This window comes from Rhyacophila brunnea, unplaced genomic scaffold, assembly GCF_057557595.1.
Source record: "Rhyacophila brunnea isolate RB1 unplaced genomic scaffold, BYU_Rbru_1.0 scaffold_2, whole genome shotgun sequence".
Classification (NCBI taxonomy): Eukaryota; Metazoa; Arthropoda; class Insecta; order Trichoptera; family Rhyacophilidae; genus Rhyacophila; species Rhyacophila brunnea.
The window spans coordinates 39,400,856-39,422,898 of NW_028232859.1; the positions used below are offsets into that span (position 1 = coordinate 39,400,856).

General features: G+C 33.1%; 2 protein-coding genes across 2 annotated transcripts; one reads left to right on the forward strand and one right to left on the reverse strand.

Moving 5' to 3' along the window:
* Positions 1-1,513: 1,513 nt before the first annotated feature.
* Positions 1,514-19,545, reverse strand: Patj (patj crumbs cell polarity complex component). The gene is made up of 16 exons (XM_085946533.1): positions 19,411-19,545; positions 17,490-17,598; positions 16,546-16,702; positions 15,892-16,073; positions 14,967-15,144; positions 14,741-14,853; positions 13,500-13,645; positions 11,616-11,788; positions 10,598-10,684; positions 10,281-10,482; positions 9,242-9,427; positions 7,594-7,838; positions 5,897-6,085; positions 5,418-5,789; positions 4,835-5,001; positions 1,514-3,312 (listed from the first exon to the last, which is right to left on the reverse strand). The coding sequence occupies exons 2-16, from the start codon at positions 17,577-17,579 to the stop codon at positions 3,148-3,150; spliced, it is 2,652 nt and encodes an 883-aa protein (XP_085802659.1). The 5' UTR covers positions 17,580-17,598; positions 19,411-19,545; the 3' UTR covers positions 1,514-3,147.
* Positions 19,546-19,817: 272 nt separating this feature from the next.
* LOC147072308 (cartilage-associated protein-like) lies at positions 19,818-22,043 on the forward strand. Its single transcript, XM_085946534.1, has one exon. The coding sequence runs from the start codon at positions 19,974-19,976 to the stop codon at positions 21,138-21,140; it is 1,167 nt and encodes a 388-aa protein (XP_085802660.1). The 5' UTR covers positions 19,818-19,973; the 3' UTR covers positions 21,141-22,043.

The following is a 22,043-nucleotide window of genomic DNA, read 5'->3' on the forward strand; positions in this document are numbered from 1 at the left end:
GTTGTAATGTTAAAAAGAATAATATAATTATTATTTTTTACTTAATTTAAAAGTAAGTCTCTCAGACATGCTAGCGAGAATTTTTTTTACTCTTCAATCGAAATTAGAAACACGTGGACTCCTGAGTGTTTTTTCGATTTAAGTTTGCAAATGTATTGTAAAACGTAGACTGTCTAAACTGTATTTAAATCGATAACTCTTGTATAAAAAAACGAGTTTCCATTTTTGTAAAATTTAAGTTTAATAATTACAAGATAAAAAGAACTTTTTATATACCACGTTTTTAAATTCTGTTGAATCATATAAACTTTACAATTTTATGTATTAATAAATATTTTTTTAAAAATTCTTTGATGAATTATCCCATCAACTTGAAAGAAAATGATCAAATGCGTAATAAAGAGAGCGAGTTAATTCTTTTTTCAAAATCGTTGAACGCCGTTACGCAAAATTGCAAGCATTGAATTCGATCTACCTTTCCATACTAACTTTCCATACAAAATAGAATTAACTGAAAATGAATTCAATTCTGCTTAAAGCTGGCTAAAAGTATTAAAAGAATGCATTGTCCTTGTGTTCTGATATATTCTAAAAGTTTCAAATGTCTATTTAGTCAGGAAGTTAGTTAAAAATCGATTGGAAGATTTGTACTGGGCAAACAAGAAAACGAGCTAATAAAAACGTGGCTTACTTCTTTCATGATATACCTACGTAAAATTTCGGAAAAAAGTATTCTTCAATTATTTGTATACTAATTGATAAATAATAATAACAAATAAATTTTTAGAACACTTTCATAGATAAAGGACATTTTAAATTTATACCTTTCGACACATTTTTAAAAATATTTGTTTCTAGAGCCCTCAACTGCAATATTTGTAGGTGGTGGACATGCGTTTCAAATAAATACATGTAGAGTTGGGTTTCGGGAATTTCCCGACGGGAAGTGGACATATAACACAAAACGTTCAAACACTGATCGGGGCAGCATTTAACACAATTAAGCCAACGTCGACTCATAATGAGCGCAATTTTTGCAACATCACGGAATTCTGTGTCTCAAAGCGTAGGTATGCGATTGTCAGACGCAGCGATTGACCGTCTGTGTTATTTGAAATCCTATTTAAATAAGTAATGTTTTGATTATGGAGTCTGTTTTTACGCTGATTTTATGATTTTTAGAGGTTTTTTTTAAATTTCCCGATATCTCGAGAATTCTTGAGAATTCTTTTCTGGAATTCCCGAATCTCGAGAATTGAGAATTTCATCATTTCGGGAAATCCCGAATCTCGAGATTGAGATTTTCTTGGGAAATACCTAACTCTAAATATGTGCGTAGTGGCAAAAATTTAGAAACAAATATAAATATTATTCATTAATTGCGGTCTGTACTAGGCTTTATTCCTTCTCAAAAATAAATACAACTTCTCAATTTTTATTTATTTCTTTATTTGATATTATTATAATAAGTACAGTTTCCTATAATACATAATACTATAATAAATTGCATCAATGGTAGTTAAATCTTCCATGGGAATGTATAAGTTATGCATAAAAGGTATTTAACCCACTATACATTTAATACTTTGAATATAATACTTTTCGTCTATACAATTCCCTAAGTTTGATTAAAAAATTTAGGGTTACAATAGTAAGAATATTATTTAAAGGATTTGGTATTCCTTTGATCAGTCTATTTCATAAAAATATTTATGATATTAGGTAAGTACAAATACCTACTATTTAAAAATGACAAATCGAAGTATGACAAAATAATAATCTATTCAGAGGTTGGCATTTTTTTTTGCCATATAGGACACAATATAAAATTTGAAAATCGCCAAGGGCACATAAGAATAATTGAGGTATTGAGATTAAATGAATACAAGTGAGATTTATTTAAAAAATGTGTTCAGAGCAGTTTTCAAATCATCATATACTTATTTATGCATGAAATAAGATTCAAAAATATGACGGCTTTGTATGAAAAGATATAAGGATTATTTTATTCCCAACATCCCGTAGACATGTTGATTACTTTCATAGCAATTGTAAATAATTTTAATGTTTAGGTTTTGACCTGACCTTCAAACAATAAACATAAAGAAATATCAAAGAATAGTAACATTGGATCATTTGAGAACACTGTGTTGAAAACAGTAACAGTAGCAATATAATTTACAATCTCATAAATTAGCTTTGAAGTAAAATTACTAACTAAACTTGGTCTACACTACACCTGTATTCGTTCAATCCTAACACCTCAACTATGAATAAGCGTAAAAATATTAAAATGTGTAATAATAAACTCATTTTTTAAATATACCTACTATATACCTTCTAAACAAAATTGCACCACATGCGACTTTTTTTACTGTACATGAAACAACAGTTCAGTCAGTTTTTCCCAAAATGAACAGTATTTTATAAAGTTAGTGGCGGGTACTGAAATAAAAATTCTTCATAAGCACCTTGATGCTGACCAACGATCAATTTCACATTGTTTACATACAAAATAATATCAGATTCAATATAGTTACCTATTATATCTAGCTGCATAACTCAAATAAGAGTAGGAAAGAATACAATGATAAAATATTAATAATATTGCAATTTTCTTAAAAACAAAACCAACACCCCAAAAATGATTTATTGTAAAAATGATTATGTAAAATGCTTTTTGAAAGTGTTGACATTGTCCAAAAATTGTGACCTTAATACCAAAATAAAATGAAATGATGATGAAATTAATGAAAAAATTCCATAATACGTATGAATAAAAAATAATTATACGTATCTGCGTGGATTCCTGCTTCACGCGAAATAAGTCAATGGACTTTTTGATTCGATTGTATCAGCAAAAACAGATAAACTATAGAATGAGTGAGTATACAAGATGATATCAGTGCCATGTCATTATGATAGTTCATACCGATAGATATATTATGTAAGGACTATAATTAGTATCAATTACCCAAACTTGCTGATTGAAGTATGTATATATTGCAATATGTAGGTGGTGTTACTGTGTCAGGTGCGAGCAGATAAGACGGTGTTGAAGTTAATAATTGTGCTCAAAAACACAACACACGTGACAAGTACAAACATCAATGTTAATCTCAATAATAAACTGTTTATGATATTGCTTTATTGTGTGTTCATCTTGTTATGTGGCAGAGACGGTACCGGCATCCCGTTCGGTGGAATACAATCCGCCAGGGGTAAAGGTTTGGCCACACCGATTCTCACCATCCCACGAGGTGCTCCTTTCAAGGCTTGCACTGCCTGGTCCAGCGTGGCATTTTCCAGAATCTGTCAAAAGAATAAAAAAAATATTATTTCAACATACATATACCTACATATTATTATCAATTGAATATAAAATTCTTGTTGCTTAATGGTAACATTCTGCATGATAATTAATTAAAGAATGGTCAACACATGACGTAGTAATAAAAGACAAAAAATACAGCGAGATGATGTCATATACAATTTAAAACATATACGTTTAATAAAAATTGCAAGGCTATGTTATAATTATAAGATTATAATATTAATAAACCATTGTTATAGAAAAGATATGTAAGATTTGTTCAACGTATGGAAGTTTTTCATAATATGTTTTGTACACTTCAATATTCATTCACATAAAAAATAGCTTTCACTATAGTCTGTGGATCTAAGCTTCCTAATGAATACCTTTCTAGGAGAAATAAATGATTACTAACCATTCACTCAACAAAGCAAGTCAATTCTCTGGATTCAAACACACATTGAAAAAATAACATGGAAATTAAATGTGAGACTTGAATTAGCACCTTACGGCTTCAGAACCGCGGATATGCAGCTACTTGTTCAACGCAGCAGCTTTTATTAAAAAATAGCTTTTCTTGTTTCAATAGCGCCTGTGCACGTACATGGATTTACCGGCAGCAATAGCGTGTAAATTTAACTATCACAACAATACCTATTCACACACAAAAATGGTGTATCTCGAGCCAATTTTATTTTTCTTATTGTCGGGAGAATGTTTTGTGTGCTGCGCGGTGTACTTAGCCGCCAAGGTCGCTGCTATCCTTCTTCGCATGTGCACATGTCACACAAGTTACAACTATCGTGTGAAAATTCAGAAGCCGCTGTGTTTACATTTGCATTTTAATAAATGTTATGGTCGCGATAATACGTACTGCCAGCAGTAAATGTGTAAAAGGGCTATAAATTATAAAAAATTCTATTATAATCCAATCAGTAGTGAAGGATGGAGGTAGGCTCTTAAGATCCAACACAGATAGTGCACACTAATCTTTGTCAGTCATACTTATTTGTTTTTATTGAACTGAGAATACAAATTGGAGATGGTGTTGGTTAGTTTTTAAAATTAAATTAGGCCCTGCCTAAACCAAACCATCATAATGGAGATCCGACAAAAATAGCGTACACTTTGTCAGTCATACTTGATTGTTTTAATTGAATTAAGAGTACAAATTGCAGATGGTGTGAGTTAGTTTTTTAAAATTCATTTTACCATAATAGATGAAAAATATTCTTCTATCTATAAAATATCTAAAATGATGTAGGATTTAATGGCATAATTTTAGATATTTAACAGATAGAAGAATATTTTTTTACTATTATATGTTATATATTAATTTGAGTCTTAGTTCAATGAAAACAAATACGTATGACTGATAAAATTTATTGTGCACTATTTATGTGCGATCTTAACTTGTATTAAGTATTGCAGAGCATAGATAATTATTATATTAGTCTATAAATTTAAATTTGATTTATTTGAAAATAAGAATGGAAGTGTTAGTATAATATTAATCTTCACCTGATCATTGACTGTGAGTAGTCTATCCCCGGGAATGAGGCGGCCATCTTGTTGTGCGACTCCGCCTGGGACGAGCGATCGAATGACAATGACCGCATGGGCCGGCCTCAATGGGTCTTGGTAATCCAAAATGGAGAAGCCGAGACCTCTTTCGCCCTTTACCAATTCTATAAAACCGAATGAATATTATAAATATACATCAGGAGAATTTAATACACAGGTTTATGAGGCTTAGAGGTAAACAGTGGCGTTACAAGACGTGTCTTTTAGTTCATTTGGCCAAAGATTTTTGGGAAGATTCTGTGCTCAAACACATGTAGCTTCTGGCAATCACTGATAGTTAATATTTAAAATATTTAGGTCTCTGAACCGTAGCACAACACCACCACCTAAAAAAAAAAAATAATGGTATCGTATCGAAAAAATTTCATTATCAGTATTAAATCAAAAGAAAAGTATTAAGTTATTTATACTTCAAAGCATCGATACTTTTTTGACATCCCTAATTTCGAGTAATTAAAAAGCATTAGCTTACATAAGTACACAATTGAATCATACACACAATGAGAAAGCAGGAACTCACCGATAATCTGCGGCTCTGATGACCACATGGCGAGGCCAGTGAGCGGTTCCAAAGACCGAGATCTCAACCGAGCTCCGGACAAACTCCCGCCTCCTGTGGAGCTTCCCGAAGTTCCGCTGCCACATTCAGAGTCACCCCTGCCTCCGCCGCCACCGCCGCCGCCCCCTGCTCCTGCTAAGCTGCCGTCGGACTTGGCCTTGACGAGCGCTCCGCCGACTGCTGCGCCTGACACCACGCCCACAGCCGAGTCTCCGCTACCGCTGCCGCCATTGGCAGTCCTCGCACACACCAGGCACACCTGCGGGGGCAGCTCCTTCAGTATGGACACCACCTCCAGGTGGTTCATGCCCAAAAGCCTGTGACCGTTCACCTCTGAAATCATTTAATACAAAATAATTAAAAGAACGCCTAGACGCCTCATATAATAAAAACCATGTCAATTCCATGAACCGATTGAAAGAGTTTAAAAACAATCTTACCAAGCAATTCGTCTCCCGATCGAAGCTTGGTAGCCCGGCCGACGGGGCCCTCGGGCAAGACACTTCGAATATAATGATGAGGACGGACCTCCCGGCCTCCTTCTTCCACATCCACTGTTCCTTCGAGGGAAATACCAAGACCTCCACCGCCTTTCACCACAACGCCCACCACTATTTCAATGGCACTTCCTGAAAAATATAATGAGATTAAAATACTACTTCAATACCAAATCTAGTGATTTTCAAACATTTTTGAATCATGGTGCCCTCATGTCTTTTTCCTCAAGATTTTTCCACATCGCCTAAACTATCGGTTAAATATATAAATGCCGTCCCATATAATTTTTAGTTTAAAATTGTATGTAAAATCAATACTTCTATTCCATTATTTCGCTATTTTAAGCGGATCGGATACTTACACGTGAAGATTTTTAAAATTCTGATAAAGATTGTTGAATCCACTGAATCTACGGGAGGTCAAACGACTTTGAACCTTTTTTAGACACCATTATATCATAGGGCAGTGGTATTCAAACGTTGCGTCCCATTACCCAGGATCAATTCAGGTAAGAAATATTGACTCCGTTCCCAAAAATACTATCAATATTATGAAGGTATTATTTTTGAAATAACTACTAAAGATAATAAGAAAGAAGATCTTATCTCTCTGTGAGTAAAGTAAGTACCTAAGTAAGCAGAGACAAAAAAATATTTTTGTAGCCTTGATAATGGTGTAACAACTGAAATAGGTATTTACTACTAATAAACCAATCTGTTGAATGTAATAATTACTGGTTGTAAAATTAATATTTCACCAATTAAATTTTAATGCATATTCCAATTATTATTCAGATAAACTGCTCTTGTGACAATTACATATACAGAAGATAAACATGTTATGGTCATCGCGCCCCCTCTCATTGCAATCAGCCTAATTATAACCCCTGGGGTACGGGAAGAGTTTGGTGGGGGTATGCGCTGCACCAGGCTTTGGCTGCGCCTGGTGCAACAAGCATTAATACGACATCAATACAACATCCGTGCTAGAAGGTGTATCGCATGCGGAAGAAGAGCAATTGTTGGAATTAGCTTCAGACGGATTCTTGAAAAATAAATATAAAGAGTGTACTTTAACATCAATCTGGTTGCAAATGCAACATGTGTATCCAGTTTTAACAGAGAAAGTCCTGAAATACATCTTGCCTTTTCCAATTTCGAATTTTTACATTAAGTCAAAAAAAAGGAACATGCTTTTGGATGTGGAACCGCATCTCAGATTAAAATTAACAACTAGGGAACCAAATTATGATGATCTGTTCCAACATAAACAATTTCACCATTCTCATTGATTATAATGAACGTTATTTATAATATAACTTTTATTTATATTATATTATGAATGAATTTTATTTATCGTTTATTATTATTTTGTTTATATACTAAAAAAGAAAAAATAAATATAGTTTGATTATTATTAAAGTATATGCAATTTTTTTTTTGACGAGGCTCAGAGTTACGAAAATTATAGAAGGGGTACACAGACGTCGAAAGTTTGGGAATAATACATACATAGTGTTGTTACTTGCATAATAAAAAATGATTCAGATTTACGTGGCATGAAACGATTTTTTATTGGTTTATCAACACCACTTATGTCTAGTTTAATTAAAGATTCAAAAGATTTTAACATTACTTACCGAGAATCAACTTCCATTTATTACATATAGCCTCTTCCATTTCATCGGTCACCGGTATCTCGAAACCGGGAGCATTTTGTCCGGCCGGGTGAATCAACCCGCGTGTTATTCCTAGGGCATGATTTGACGTTTCAACGAGTATATCTGCATCATCCAATGAATTGTTTGATAGATTATCACAATCCAACTGATTGACGGGGAAACGGAGAGATCCGGATGCCGTTGACTGACTCATTCCAAAGGAACTGGATATAGAAGACAAAAAATAAGTATTAAAACCATACAAAGATAACACAGAAACTCTTATAAGAAAGAAGTGTTCAATATTAAGTAAGTACTTAACAATGTAATCAGTAAATATTCTTTCTTACTAATATAATAATTTTTTTCTGGTCGTTCAGTACATTTTTGAAAAATGGAGTAAAAAAGTATTAAAAAATTTAAAAAAAAATTAGGTATTTTACCACGTTTTTATTAGCTCATATTCTTGTTTGTCTGGTACAGATTTTTTCTTGTGTGTCCAGTCCTAGCAACTAAATTATTAATATATACGTGCGTTACTATGGAAATCGATGTCAATGAAATGTCAAAATGACATTTCAGTATTCTATATTTATTCAGTATTTCTATCGAGTACAAAAAAAGTATTTATTGATACATAGAATTGTCAAGTTTATATGATTCAACAGAAAATTTTAAAACGTGGTATATAAAAAGTTCTTTTTATCTTGTAATTATTTTTATTATGAAATCATTCAAATTGTATAAGTGCATATTTTTGGCTTGCTTATATCTCCATCAATATTATAAATTTATTTGAAGGTTTCCTATTGTACGTCATCAATGCTAGTAAAATAGTTTTTTAGGCCCTCAATGTACCTCACAGCATCTTCTTTTGTATTATTCAACGCAAAACAGTCAATAAACAAGATGTAAAAATGATGTAAACAATTAGAACGAAAAATGCAACCATAATATTCAAGATAAAACGGAGAACAACAAAAATTACCGTGTGCCCACTTTGGCTAAAATCAAAGATCGCTACCAACTGTGTTGTATAAACTTAGTCTTGTACACTGCAGCTGTATCTATAAAAAAGGAATGCGTATATGCGCATCTTAGTAACCTTAATCAACCGCGCTGTAAGCTTGGCCTCAGTCGTATTTATAAAAAAGAAATGCGCTTATGCGTCTGCATCTTATAATTTCAACTATTGCATGCATATGTAATTAAATGGGTTAAATGTGAATTCCGGGCACATAACATCGAGATTCCACTGTAGTTATTAGCCAATCAATCTATGGATCCAAAGAAAACAACTTGTGAATATGCAAATGCAGGATTCTAACTAACGACCCACGGCCTCAGAATTGGGCATTTCAAAACTCCTCCACAGCTAGCTCAAATATTGTACTTCCCATAATAAAGGCTGTTGAAATAAAGTAATGCTAGTAAAATCAACTATATAAAATGTATTGTCTGCATTAAAAGGTACCAATCACCGGTTGAACTGTGCCACGAGTGAAAGCGAGTAACATTTTTTCATTCACTTTTTCAGTTACTTTTTCATAAAATGTTTTTCAGTCTTTTTGGTGATATTTTTATTAACCTATACTTTTTATAAAAATAACATGTTGTCAATGCTCACCCTAGTTTATTGAGTTGTGACATAGGTATGTGAGTGATCTGAGAGTCAGGATCATTGTCAAGTCGGTGCAGGTGGAGGAAGGGATTGGCCGGCTGAGCGGGGGCAATAGACGCCGCAGGAGCCGGCCCCAGTTCATTTGCAGCGATGGCTTGCTGAAGCTGCTCAAATTTAGGGCCACGGAGATACCTACAAATACCACAAATAAGATGAATTGTAATCATTTATATGTTTTTTTTGGGCATACCGCATTGTACATAATAACATCATCTATTTTTCAGATGAGGTGGAGAATGTATATTATGAGGTAAATATCTTCTACTTATGTATAATGTGTGAGATTCGATAGTTTTGCAATATAACAAGACTTAGCCGGAGCGATGCTGAGCAAGAGAAAGGGATACAATAGATTTGATGTAAGTACAGTCAGGAATAGTAACAGTAACAATAATCACATTCGCCGTGTAGTTCCTTCGCACTAGAATAAACCACATCTGTACATGTTCATGATTATATATATGGGCGAAAGGAAGAGGGTGATAAAGTCTTTAATATCGAAAAATGAATTAAAGATGGCAAATGAACCATAATACACATATGCACAAATGAGAAAAAGGATAAGTCAAATCAACACCTCTGAATTACTAAATTCCATACAGAAACATTGGAGTTCCCATACAAAATGGTTTAAAAATTAATCTTCTTTTGACTTTCCTGAAAAGTAGCGGTTTAAGACTTAATGCCTTCTTCCTTTCGCAAACAGATCATTACAGTTACACTGTATTTTCAAACAGCAAGACATGTCCTTGAATATATATGCAAATTTGCTTTGCTCATCAATGCATTATTGAATGTTTCTCGTAACGTAAAGTAATTATTAGCAGAGCTTTGTTGTATGATCTTATAACCTGTCTTAGAATGCTATATATTTTACCTAGAAGATTTTTTGAGAAAGTTAGGATTTCATGAGATTTACACAGATTTGAGATATTTTCTTCAGACCGACACTAAATAATACATTTAAAAATGAAGAAGTACGAACCTCTCAAGGCTCAGTGTGACGGTGGTGCCACTACTTCGCAGAGCGTCCACAGCGCAGTGATTAGAGCGGCCGTGCAGACTAGCCCCATCCACAGCGACAATTCTGTCATTCACTCGAATCCGACCGCTTCTTGCCGCTGCACTTCCCGTTGTCACCGATTTCACAAAGATACCTGACAGTTCTTCTTTCTCACATACGTAACCTTAAATTCATTATGTTTAGAACAAATTAGAGCAAGAAAAAAATATTATTACATAATACATATTTCCAATTACGGATAGTAAATATTTAATACTGTTTATATGACTTTTAGTTACCTGCAATAGTTATTCCAAGTCCATTTTCATCTTTTTTAAGCTGCACAGTAAATTTCTCAGTTTCTGGTAAATCTATATCCAAATGATCTGAAATAACATCACAAAAACATGTATGAAATTGATAAAATACCTCATTATTACTGTAAATAATGGACAGTAAGGTAAACTTATTAACACACGGCATACGGTCGAGCGAGATTTCTCAGAGAGGGTGGGTTCGATGTATTCAAAAACTGCATTTAGCACATGGAGATACTTTTATTGTCTACGGCAAGTAAGTTACATTTGTTATAAAATTACATATGGTTACACGTTTATCATGTTGTTATTGGATGGACGACGAAGACATCGCCGCCCGGTTAGAAATATTATTCGATTACAAGTTGTTTGAATAAGAGTTTACATTATGGGTAGGTAATAAAAGGCGTAATCGCTCGCTTGGCCTTTAGTTTGTCAACTGACGTTTTTCAAAAGTCAATCTTGCAGGTACTTTGTGCTAGCAATCTTGTGACCGGGCATATTTTGAAATTATGTCCCGAAAGAGCGGGAAGTTTAGATCAACCAATTATTTAGTTAGGCCATAATATCATAATGGTAACAGTACACATTGAATATACCTATAATATATATATACCAAAATTTGTGATCAGTAAAAATTATCTGTGTGCTACACACTCTATTAATTAATCAAAACAAAGTCACATTTGCATCTCTCAAGTCTGTATACATTCAAAATTTATCAGCCATAAATAGTCAATTAAATCAGCTACTTACATCGTATTTTGAAGAAAGATAAATTACCATTTTTACTCTAAGATACGCCATATTGACATCCACAGTATGGGTAGATTAAAACCACTTTTAGTTGTGAGTAATTTAGTAATAAATATTGACTAACCTATTTGAATATTTACATACATAGAAAACTAAACATGTAAAACATAAATATATAGGTCCAATTGCTTTCAAGTGTGTATTCAATTCTTGTAATATTACTATGGAAAATAAATAGCCTTACCCAAAGGTATTGCCCCGACTGTGTCAGAATCGTCGGCAGTATCAGCGTCATACAAGAAAGCTTTGTCCAGCAAAGGCGGGGGAGTGGGTGATGGGGTCACTTGAGAGTTAAATATTTCCGGGAACCCTGCATCAGTCAGATAGCGGTCCAATGCTTCTAGGTCAGTAAGCAACCTATAAAATGATATAAATTTATTATAATACATAATGGTGCTATTACAAATGCAAGAATTTGTTGTTTACTTCGACTCATTTCACAGACAGCTTTTTTTAATTCCAGAGTTATAAAACACATTCTAAGATATCTATTGTATGTATCTGAATATCTAAGATACAGCCCAAAGCAACAAATTACAGTTTAAATTGTTTCTATCGAGTTGTGACTTGCCATAAATCAATTACACCGAGACAATTATGTATAACCAATTTATCAGTAGGGTAAATTTTATGCATAATTAAAACAAATTTAAACTCTTTATTCGATTTATTTACCACATGTATCATTACAAGTGCTGCACAGTAAGCTATATCGGGAACAATATAACTCCTACACCATAAATAAATGACATCCGTTGCAGTACCTACGATAAACTCTTTTTGAAGTTATACTTCTTTTGGCACGTTTGGGAAATCAGATCAGAGTGTATTTTTGGCTTATGACATGTAACACATAATTAATTTTTTCACACGAAAAAAAACGCACTCGATTGGATTCGAACCACCGATTGTTCGGTTATCAGCCGAACGCACTACCTTTGCGCCACAGTATGATACTGCAATCGTGACGATTATACAGTATAATATTATAGTTTAGAATTGTTCCGTCGCCTAGGCAGCGAATTTATTATTGTCGGCCATTTGCAGTTCCTTACGTAAACAAACGATTAAACGTCAGATTGAAAGTTGGTACTTTAAAAATAAAAACAACGAGAAACCATTATATAATTTAGTAATATAAGTTAAAGTTTATAGAAATAAACCAGCGGCATTCCAATAAGCGGTCCTTTTTGTTGAGTGTGTAATTTAACAATATAATTAAGAGCTAGTCAAAGAATCTATTTTATCACAAGTTTTGTTTTTGTTTTGTTACGCCAAAGAAGTATAACTTCTAACGCGCGTACATAAGTACACACACCGATTTTTTTTTTATCATGTTCAATCCTAAGAAAATCGTATTATAATTAGCCTTCACAGGGTGTACGTTGCATTAGGAGATTTTTGTTTTTTACAAGAAATGGAAGTTAGCCACTTGCTCAACCTAGTAGGTCCATACTCTGGGTCCAAACACACCTTGAAAAATGACATGTGAATTTGTCAGCTTCGGGATTCAAACCCAGGGACCCACGACATAGTCAGTCGACGTGGTACCCGCTTGACCATCAATAAAGTTATAATTGACTGATGAAAACAGTTTATATGTTTCACTGAAAAGCTAGTCATAAATTTCATTTAGTCAGTGGACCACATTAAATGGTATGGAGGGCCGTAAGTTGTGCATGACTGCACTGGGCTGTATTTTTTTTTAATTGACTCTGCAATCCATTGAAAATCTTAGTCGTCTCATTAGGAAGTCTTATTAGGAACAATTTATTTTTACAAGAAATGGTTAACAATTTATTCAACTACGACCATGCTCTGAATCTAAACTCACAAAAGGCTATAAGTAGATTTTTCAAACAGGAGATTTGAACCACCCATGGCTTCAGAAGAGAACATTCTATCACTTGTCCATCGCAGGTGTATGTATAAAAACTGTATTATGTTATTGATATACATATCGTGAAAGAGTCATAAAAGAGACATTTCAAAAAAAAAATTAAAAGCGATTAACATTAAATGTTTGTAAAACAAATTTTGTTTCCTATTTATCTACATGTTAGTATACCTGGTAGGCACAACTGGCGCATCAGAAAGCGTCGGCCCGGCAGAACTGGCCGGATCTGCAGGCCGTGCGACTACCAAACGGACATGAGTTCCGCTTCTTCGCAACACTCCAGCTACTTGCTCGGAAACCATTTCTATCAACACCACCTGTAACAGACAACCATTACAGTTAATAAATGGGGATTCATCAAAACCATTTTCAATATCAACATCACTGAATTAGTAGGAGAAAGAAGTCGAGGAATTTAGTGTATCGACACAGAGTTAATTTTCAATTACTATATTCTTGAGATCAAGAAGCTAGAAAAATGCTTGGTTTTATATTAAATCAAAATCATTCGAAAATTTCACAGATATCATTAATTATTGTGATGTGGATTCATCTTGCCCCACACATTTTCTTTTATGTAAATCATCAATACGATCCTTATCTACCGAAAGAGTGATTTTCCTTTTAGAACATTTCTTTCTACTGCTCCGTGAGTTCATTGACAATCCTTTTAACCTAATAGGTATCAATTTTCATGTTCTCGACAATGTTAAGTTGTAACTCTCCGGTCTTTTAAGATATCCCATACCGGGAGGGATGTCATGGTCCATGATGTTGTCTACCATTCGATAGTCATTTGATTTAGATTGATGTATTTTTTGTACATTAGGTAAATATTGTGGACATATTGAAAAGTTTATATCTTAACTGTTACTAATTTCATACTTAATTTATTACTTTCTCTTTTTACCTGCAAACTCAAACAACAGTATATTAACGTTTTGCATAATTATAAGGAAAAACTAATAATTATTTCTTCTTTGTATTTTGTATTGTATTTTTTATTATTTTATACTTATTGCATTGTATTTTCTTATGATTACACATAAAAATCATAATATCCTGTTTTTCATTGGCTCTGCAATCTGATGAGGATCTTGGCTGCCTCCTGAAGAGATTTCTTAAGAAATCTTCTGTACGAGAAATGGATGCAAATCACTTGCTCAACTAATTACAGTCATGCTCTGAAATAAGTTACATGTTAAAAAAATGTGTGAATTTACACGGGATTTGGATTTGGATTTGAACCCACGACTTCGTAATTGGACACTTCACCACTCGCCCAACGTGACCGCGTATCAAAATACTTTTACTCACTATACATTTTGGCGATGCATTGGCAAATTGTTTTCTGAACAAATACATACTGTATAATATATGTATTATTATATATTATGTAATAGCAAACTTACATCACCAATTTGCAAAATATGATCTCCTGATTTGAGCCTTCCGTCACGGTCAGCTACACCGCCAGGCAAAATTGTTTTCACAATAACACCACTGGTACGGGCTCCAATAATACCTGCAAAAAAATTATACATTTATAGGTTATGATTTAAAATATTAAGACATTCGATTTAATATAAAAGGTGAATTATTGTATATTGTATATGTACACAGAGAGACAACCCTCACCAAATCCCAATCCAGTCCCGTCATTCACAAGATGAATGGCTTCAACTTGCGCCCAATCTGATGGCAGGAGAGGCGGTGATGACGCAGGAAGAGGGGGAGGTACTCCATCTTCGGTTCCTCCTCCACGGGAAACTACCAGCTCTACGAGTCCGCGAGCTTGTTGCAGTATGCTCATTGCCTGAAAATATATAATTATTACACTGTCAACAAGATGAAATCATTATTACATATTGTAATAAAGATAACTAATTAGCTTATTATGTACATTTATTAGCAATATGGCACTACTAGATGGAAGCCTAAATACATATTACATGAGAGCGAAGCTGAAAAAAATAGATTCATTAATTTAACTACATTCGCTGCATTGCAGATTTGTTTATTATTCACTTTTTTTGCCATCATTTGTCAAAGATGGTAAGTATTTCATCACAATTTTAGATTCACTGAAACAGTCAATACCATAAATTATTATTATTATCGTTATGCCCAATCCATGAGGTTGCCGTGTCCAAATAGTTTTAAATGGTATAATATGACAATACATGATAAAGATGAGGCAAAATGCGACAGGCTATCCTGAAATGAATATTAAATAATAACTTTTCAATATGGAATTGATTCACAACCATATACATATTAAACAAGTTAATGGATTCAATGGTCAAGATATTTAAATGAGCAATCACCAATATGTAAAACATGTATATCATTCGTTTTAAAAAGTAAAAATAAAGATAGCGGCTATAAACAAGTCATCGTGTTTCAATTGCAATCTGCCACTATTAATTTTGCTCTAGCTACTACCATGACACAAAAAATGTTCAAGTAATGAAAGTCTTTCAATACTAAAATTTTCCAAGGCTCCACCTCTTGTTATAATGAAACTGTTTGTTATCAATGTTTGAACATAGGTCTGAAGCACCTGCTCATGAGAGATGTTGGCATCGATGGGAGGTCCATCTATGGCGAGGATTCTCTCTCCGTCCTGAGGGGCTCCCAAAACTGTGTACCCTAAGCTGTGAGGCGGTGACAGCTGAGGCACTCTTTGTTCTTCTTCTCCATCTAATCCTCCATATAATCCACGAGTTTGTAGGGCCAATTCACCTGTCAAGAAAGTTAAGTATTTTGTTTCAAGATTTTAATAAAATTACTCTTTCAGAAAAATAATCATTAAGATTAAGTTTGAGATGAGGCAACATCGAGTGTCGACGTGGAAGATGTAGGTCACCTACATAATCATCTGATCGACTGACGTTAGAGGTCTCTTAACCCAATGCTTACGGGCCGCACAAAATTGTGTTTTTGCTAATTGCTTTTCAAATGCAAATTAACATGTTAATTACAAAATTAATTAAAAGGGCCTGTAAGCATTGGGTTAATAACTTCAGTTATTCAGACAGTAGAATACAGGGATCGCTGGAGAGACATAACTAGGATATTTGATGGGAGTCACAATCCTCAATAGTAAAGGACATGAAAATGTAGAGACCCTAAGATAAAACATCTGCCATGAAATGGTGAATATAACAAGAATTCAAATATAGCTATAAATATTTTGTAATAGTGATTCAATTACCTGCAGGTGTTATATCAAAATCGCCAGGTAAAATCGATGGGTGATGTGCAATTTGAGTTGCGAGCATACCCATAGAATCTTGAAGAGTGACAATGCTTCTGAAAACTGGATTTTCTAGAAGACCGAGGATCAAGGCCAAGTCGTCTGCTGTGGCACTCTTGAATAAAAAAAGCAAGTGGATTGAAAGTGTGACTTATTATATAATAAATACCATTATTTTGGACATTTTCCTTGTAATTTGAATTGATCAAGAGAGAGGAAATTTTCTGTTCTGCTCAGTAAATTCAAACATGTTAAAATTGGTTAAAACATTACACAAATTTACTAAATCAAAAGGATTAACAAAAATAATCTTGCACACCAACTTGTATCAAAACATGTTAATTTATGATACTTCAGTTCTCATTTATGATGTTTAATGTAATTTTAAATTCAAAACTACATACAATTTTTTTGAATACAAAGCATTTTTATCCCAACTAAAAATCTTGGGCTGAGTAGTATGTATCAGTTCCGATGTCTTTTCATATTTTTGTCTCACTTTTTTCCATCTACCTGTGAGTAATTTCCCTCACTCCGCTAACCAGGATGCATCAGAATTTAAAAATACCACTCTATCTCATTTTCAGATTTATCCTAATACCCAAGTTAACTGAAGATGCTTTCAAAGATCATCAACAGGTGGTTACCAACTTTAAATTATTAAGTAAATAAAAGTAAAATCATTACAAAATTTGATTCATAGAGGATGTCTGGATTACTCATTTTATTGTGATGTTATTAAGCTTGCGAATGATTTTAAAAGTTATTTATTTTTATTTGTAAGTGCATATTATATAGGTGCTTATAGTTTTTGAGAAAAAGCAATACTTAGACTTTAGAGCATTTGAAAAAGTATAGGACAAGATTTAGGTACTTATATTATAAAATCTTATTCCAAATACCTGAAGCTTTGTATCATCACTTTGATCAATAGCAGTTTTAATGGCTTCCATGTGCTGTAAAGCAGTAGAAATATCGGCGTTGAGATGCATTTTTTTCTTGTGTTATGTCCTGAAATGAAAATTATATAAAAATTTTGATAAATGTCAGAAACAGTGATTTTGAGAAGTTTAGTCGATTGAACGAAATTTCTAAGAGGGAGTTTGCAGTAATTAAAAACAGAATTTACTGTATGGTTACAAGGTTTTTATTAGAACAAAAGAATTTACATTGGGTATCAAATACTATGAATACAATCTTAAGCACGGTTAGAAAATACATAACAATGGAATGGGCGGCAGAGAACATGGCACTGGGGATCGAGACCCCACAGCAAAAACTGTGTAGATAACATTCTTAAACTTGAAGTTACGTTATGGGGAGATAATAATGCTCACGCGTCCTGAAAGCTTGAGGATTTTGAAATTATTTCAATTAAACTTAGTATGTTTAGGTCAAACAATTATTACGACCATTAGACGAGCATTAGATTATAAATCTGCTGACAATTATCATGGTTTTAAAATTACCTAAACTAGGTTTTCATGGTAAAATGCTTTCATTAATGACAATTTTTAAGTTTACTGTGTCGCAACAAACATCATCAATAAGCCATGTAGTTTAGGTATAGTGTTCTCACTATAGCTTGGTGCGTGGAGTCTAGACTCAAGAGAGAATGTTATATTATTATTAGTGACATTTGAACCCAGTTGACCAGGGCCTGTGAATAAATTAGGCCGATTGATAAAAAAAGTTGTGCAACACTGAAATAGAGCTACTTTATATCATCCGAAGTAGGGGAAATTGAAAATGGTTAAAACTTTCTTATTTTCTTGCACATTTGCTATATTACGAAAACAGTAAAAGCTCAAAATAGCTTAAAATTGATTTTTTTAAATAATCGAGACCAAGTCGTCCTATAGCGTCGTAGGTCCCCGGTTCGAATCCTGGGTCTGGCAAGTACACATATTATTTTTCAATTTGTGCATGAGTCAGAGTATAGACCTAATAGGTTGAGCAAGTGGCTGACATCCATTTCTCGTAAAAACAAAATATGTTAAAACAAACCTCCACTCTGCTGAGGCCCCATATTATCTTATTAGGATCGGACATGGTCGGAAATGCAGAGATGTCATCGTTAGGTTACCCTTATCTGAGACTTAATAATAAATACATTGCTTTTTTTCCCTCACTTCCACTAAGACGCCGATGTGTGGAACGTAAAGTTAAGTATTGCTTATGACCACTTGATCATCTAAATTTGACTTTGCATTTGGCCCTTAGCCTTTCTAGTAGATATCTTTTATAAATTTAAGTATTTATTATTGATGATGCTAGCAAAATAACGTGCATTGATAAGTTGGACAGACTAAGTAACTTTGGTTTCGGTTGTAAGACATCATTCTACACAACGATTAGCAGAAGATATATTACATTAATACCTACTCAAAGTTAGGCAAAGTCAATATTCGAATTCCAAGAAATACAATCTGGGAAAAAATTTCGCCAGTCGGCCATTTGTAGGAATAGCTTCCAGTTTTATGTGGTCAGTAATTAAAATACTCATAGCAGAACGTTTTGTTATTGAACACTCCTTCATAGTTAGCTCCTCTTTAGTTAGGAGCATCACATACTCAATCGAATACTAAGTACTTAAGTACATTTCTCACTAATAAATTACATGCCTATTAATTAATGCTAAGAGTCAATTAATTTTAATATATCATTATGTGTACGTGAAATTACGTAAAATATGTTTCGTTGTCATATTTGGCATTGATTTATTATACATACAAGACAATCATTGGAATTTTAATGCCAATGAAAATATTGCACAGTATCGATGAGATAAAATCCATATTCATTGATTTTTTGAATACTCACTCGGGTCGTCAGGGGAAATTAATTTTGTTCAATTTTATTTTATGCGGACTTAATAAGAGGCATTATTTTCATGAAAACATAACTTTCCAGTTTCCAGCAATCTGACGTTTGACGTCGACATACATTTTTCGTGTTGCCAAATATTGGAGAAGTACTTTACTTAATTTATTATCTATGATGCACTCATTCCACTCAAATAAAAAATATCTAGAATTCACAGCCATTACTAAATATTTTTTATCAGAATAATGAAAACTAAAATAATGTTAAATTAATAAAGTTTATTATATACCAACTATGTTTTTCAAAACAAAAAAATAATTAAATTAAATTAAGTAGGGAATGTTTTTTTCACACCATTAATGTCAATTATCAATTTTTAAATTGTCAATGCAATCTATGGCCTTATCTGACGTTTGTTCGTTTGATACTTGATAATAAAGTTTCGTACATACATACATAAAAATACAGAATTTGTTGGTCACCGCAAAGTTTATCAAAGGTCAAATATCATGAGTGTCTTCTTGCTACCATAACCACATTATTTTTCAAACCCTGTTAACATGTTTTCGTATCTGGGAATATTTTTAACCATCCTAACGATTCATTTTAAAATTTCTGTGGCGTTGAGCGACAATGCTTCCTATGTAACGACTGAACAATATTACAATCGGGGAGTGGAATCCTATCTAGATGAAAAGTGGCAAGATTGTATTGACAACTTCGAAAGTGCTATTGAAACCCATAAGTTAGTTGTCACAGCAATAGCTGACTGCCGTGTCAAATGCCAACATGAGAAGTTTGAACCGTTGACGAAGAAGGATGTTGACGACATACAATTTTATGAGAAGATGTTGAAGAAAACTTTGTGCTTTTTGAAATGCAAAAGAACGCGTTATTCAAATGTTGTATTTGAATTTCCACCTGACCAGACTCTGCAAAAAAACATAGATGAATTAAAACCTTATTCGTATTTACATATATGCTATTTTCAAAAACGTCTATTACAAAAAGCAGCATCTGCGTCTTTTACGTATCTAGTCCGGCATCAAAACGATAAGACTATGAAAAAAAATCTGGAGTACTATTTGACATTGCCAGAAGTCGATGCTCGTGAAATAGTCAACTATGAATCAGAAGAATACATTCCTTTATATTTACACGGAATGAATTCATATAGTAATGAAGATTGGGATGCCACTATAGCCTACATAGAAGAATCGCTTCAAGCTTACCTTTCTGCGGATCTACGCTGCAGAGTGTTATGTGAAACCTCATTCGATCAAGGCTGGTTTCCTGATTTTACAGCATCTGTTTCAAACCATTACACATTCTGTTTGAAATGTAAACAAGAATGCAATGATCAATTGAAAACGCTCAACGGTCTCAAAGGAAAAGAAATACTGGCTGACTTTTATAATCACTTGCAAATATCGTATTTTAAAATGGGGCATATAGATGACGCTTGCCGTGCCGTCGCTAGTTATCTTTTAATATACCCGTCCGATGAAGAAATGATTCATAATAAAAAGTTTTACAGCAGTTCTGTAGACCCTGATAAGTTTTCTCCACGACCAGAAATTGTTCATTTCCTATTACGTGAAGAGTATGAAACAAAACTTTTAAATTTTATCGATAACTCCTTCACTGCAGAGTTTCAATTGGATAAGGAAGAACTGCCACCTAAATTGGTTAATGCTATCGATAATGAAATATCTAATGATTTGTGACTTATTACCATTAATGGACCAATTATTCGCTGAAGCAATCTTTAATATCTGGCATTTTCAAAAGTGCAAACTGAGTTTCATTTTCTTTAGCCTTTAAGTACAAATTTAATGGAATATTGCCAAAAGTTAAAACTTTTCCAAGATCACATCGGACAGGTCTGGCATGTTTGCAATAATTATATATTCTCTTATAAATTCATATTATTCACATGACAATCTCAAGAAATCTAATGAACAAATCAATACATACCTTAGTGTCCAGTGATATTTACCAAAATTTTAATTGAAGTAAATAATTACTAATAGAAAGCCTTTTTAGAAAGCAAGAGGTTGTTGAATCTCAAATATTTTGATATTACTTATTCATCCATAATTGGTGCTTCTAATTTACATGGATTATTTCCATATGTAGCTATTAATTAGGTATATCCTATTATTACTATCATTATTATGTAGATCACCAGTAAGGATGGTCTTGATCAAAGATAATAACTTGACTGATGATAAATAGTGCCAAAATTACTTTTCTTAATTCTATTGAGTAAAACTCTTTTTCTGTTTATTATATTTTATTCGATGACATGTTTTTAAATTTAAAACATATTTTTACACTTTCGTAATTCCCTTATTAAGCTGTGTTTTTAAAATGTATTAACACTTAAGTAATTATTAGAGTGCAAAAATTACAAATTAATGTTCCTGTATGACAATTCGAAAAAGTGCCATGATTAAACTTTTTTCCTGTATGTAAGATTATTTTTAAATTTATATGTAGGTAGGTATAGAAAATACCAAAAAATGAATTAATTTTTAGAGTACTAATATATGTATTCATTCTATTGCTAACATAAATCTATTTTCAAGTTTTACCAAATATACACCTAACTAACGCTGTTGAACCAA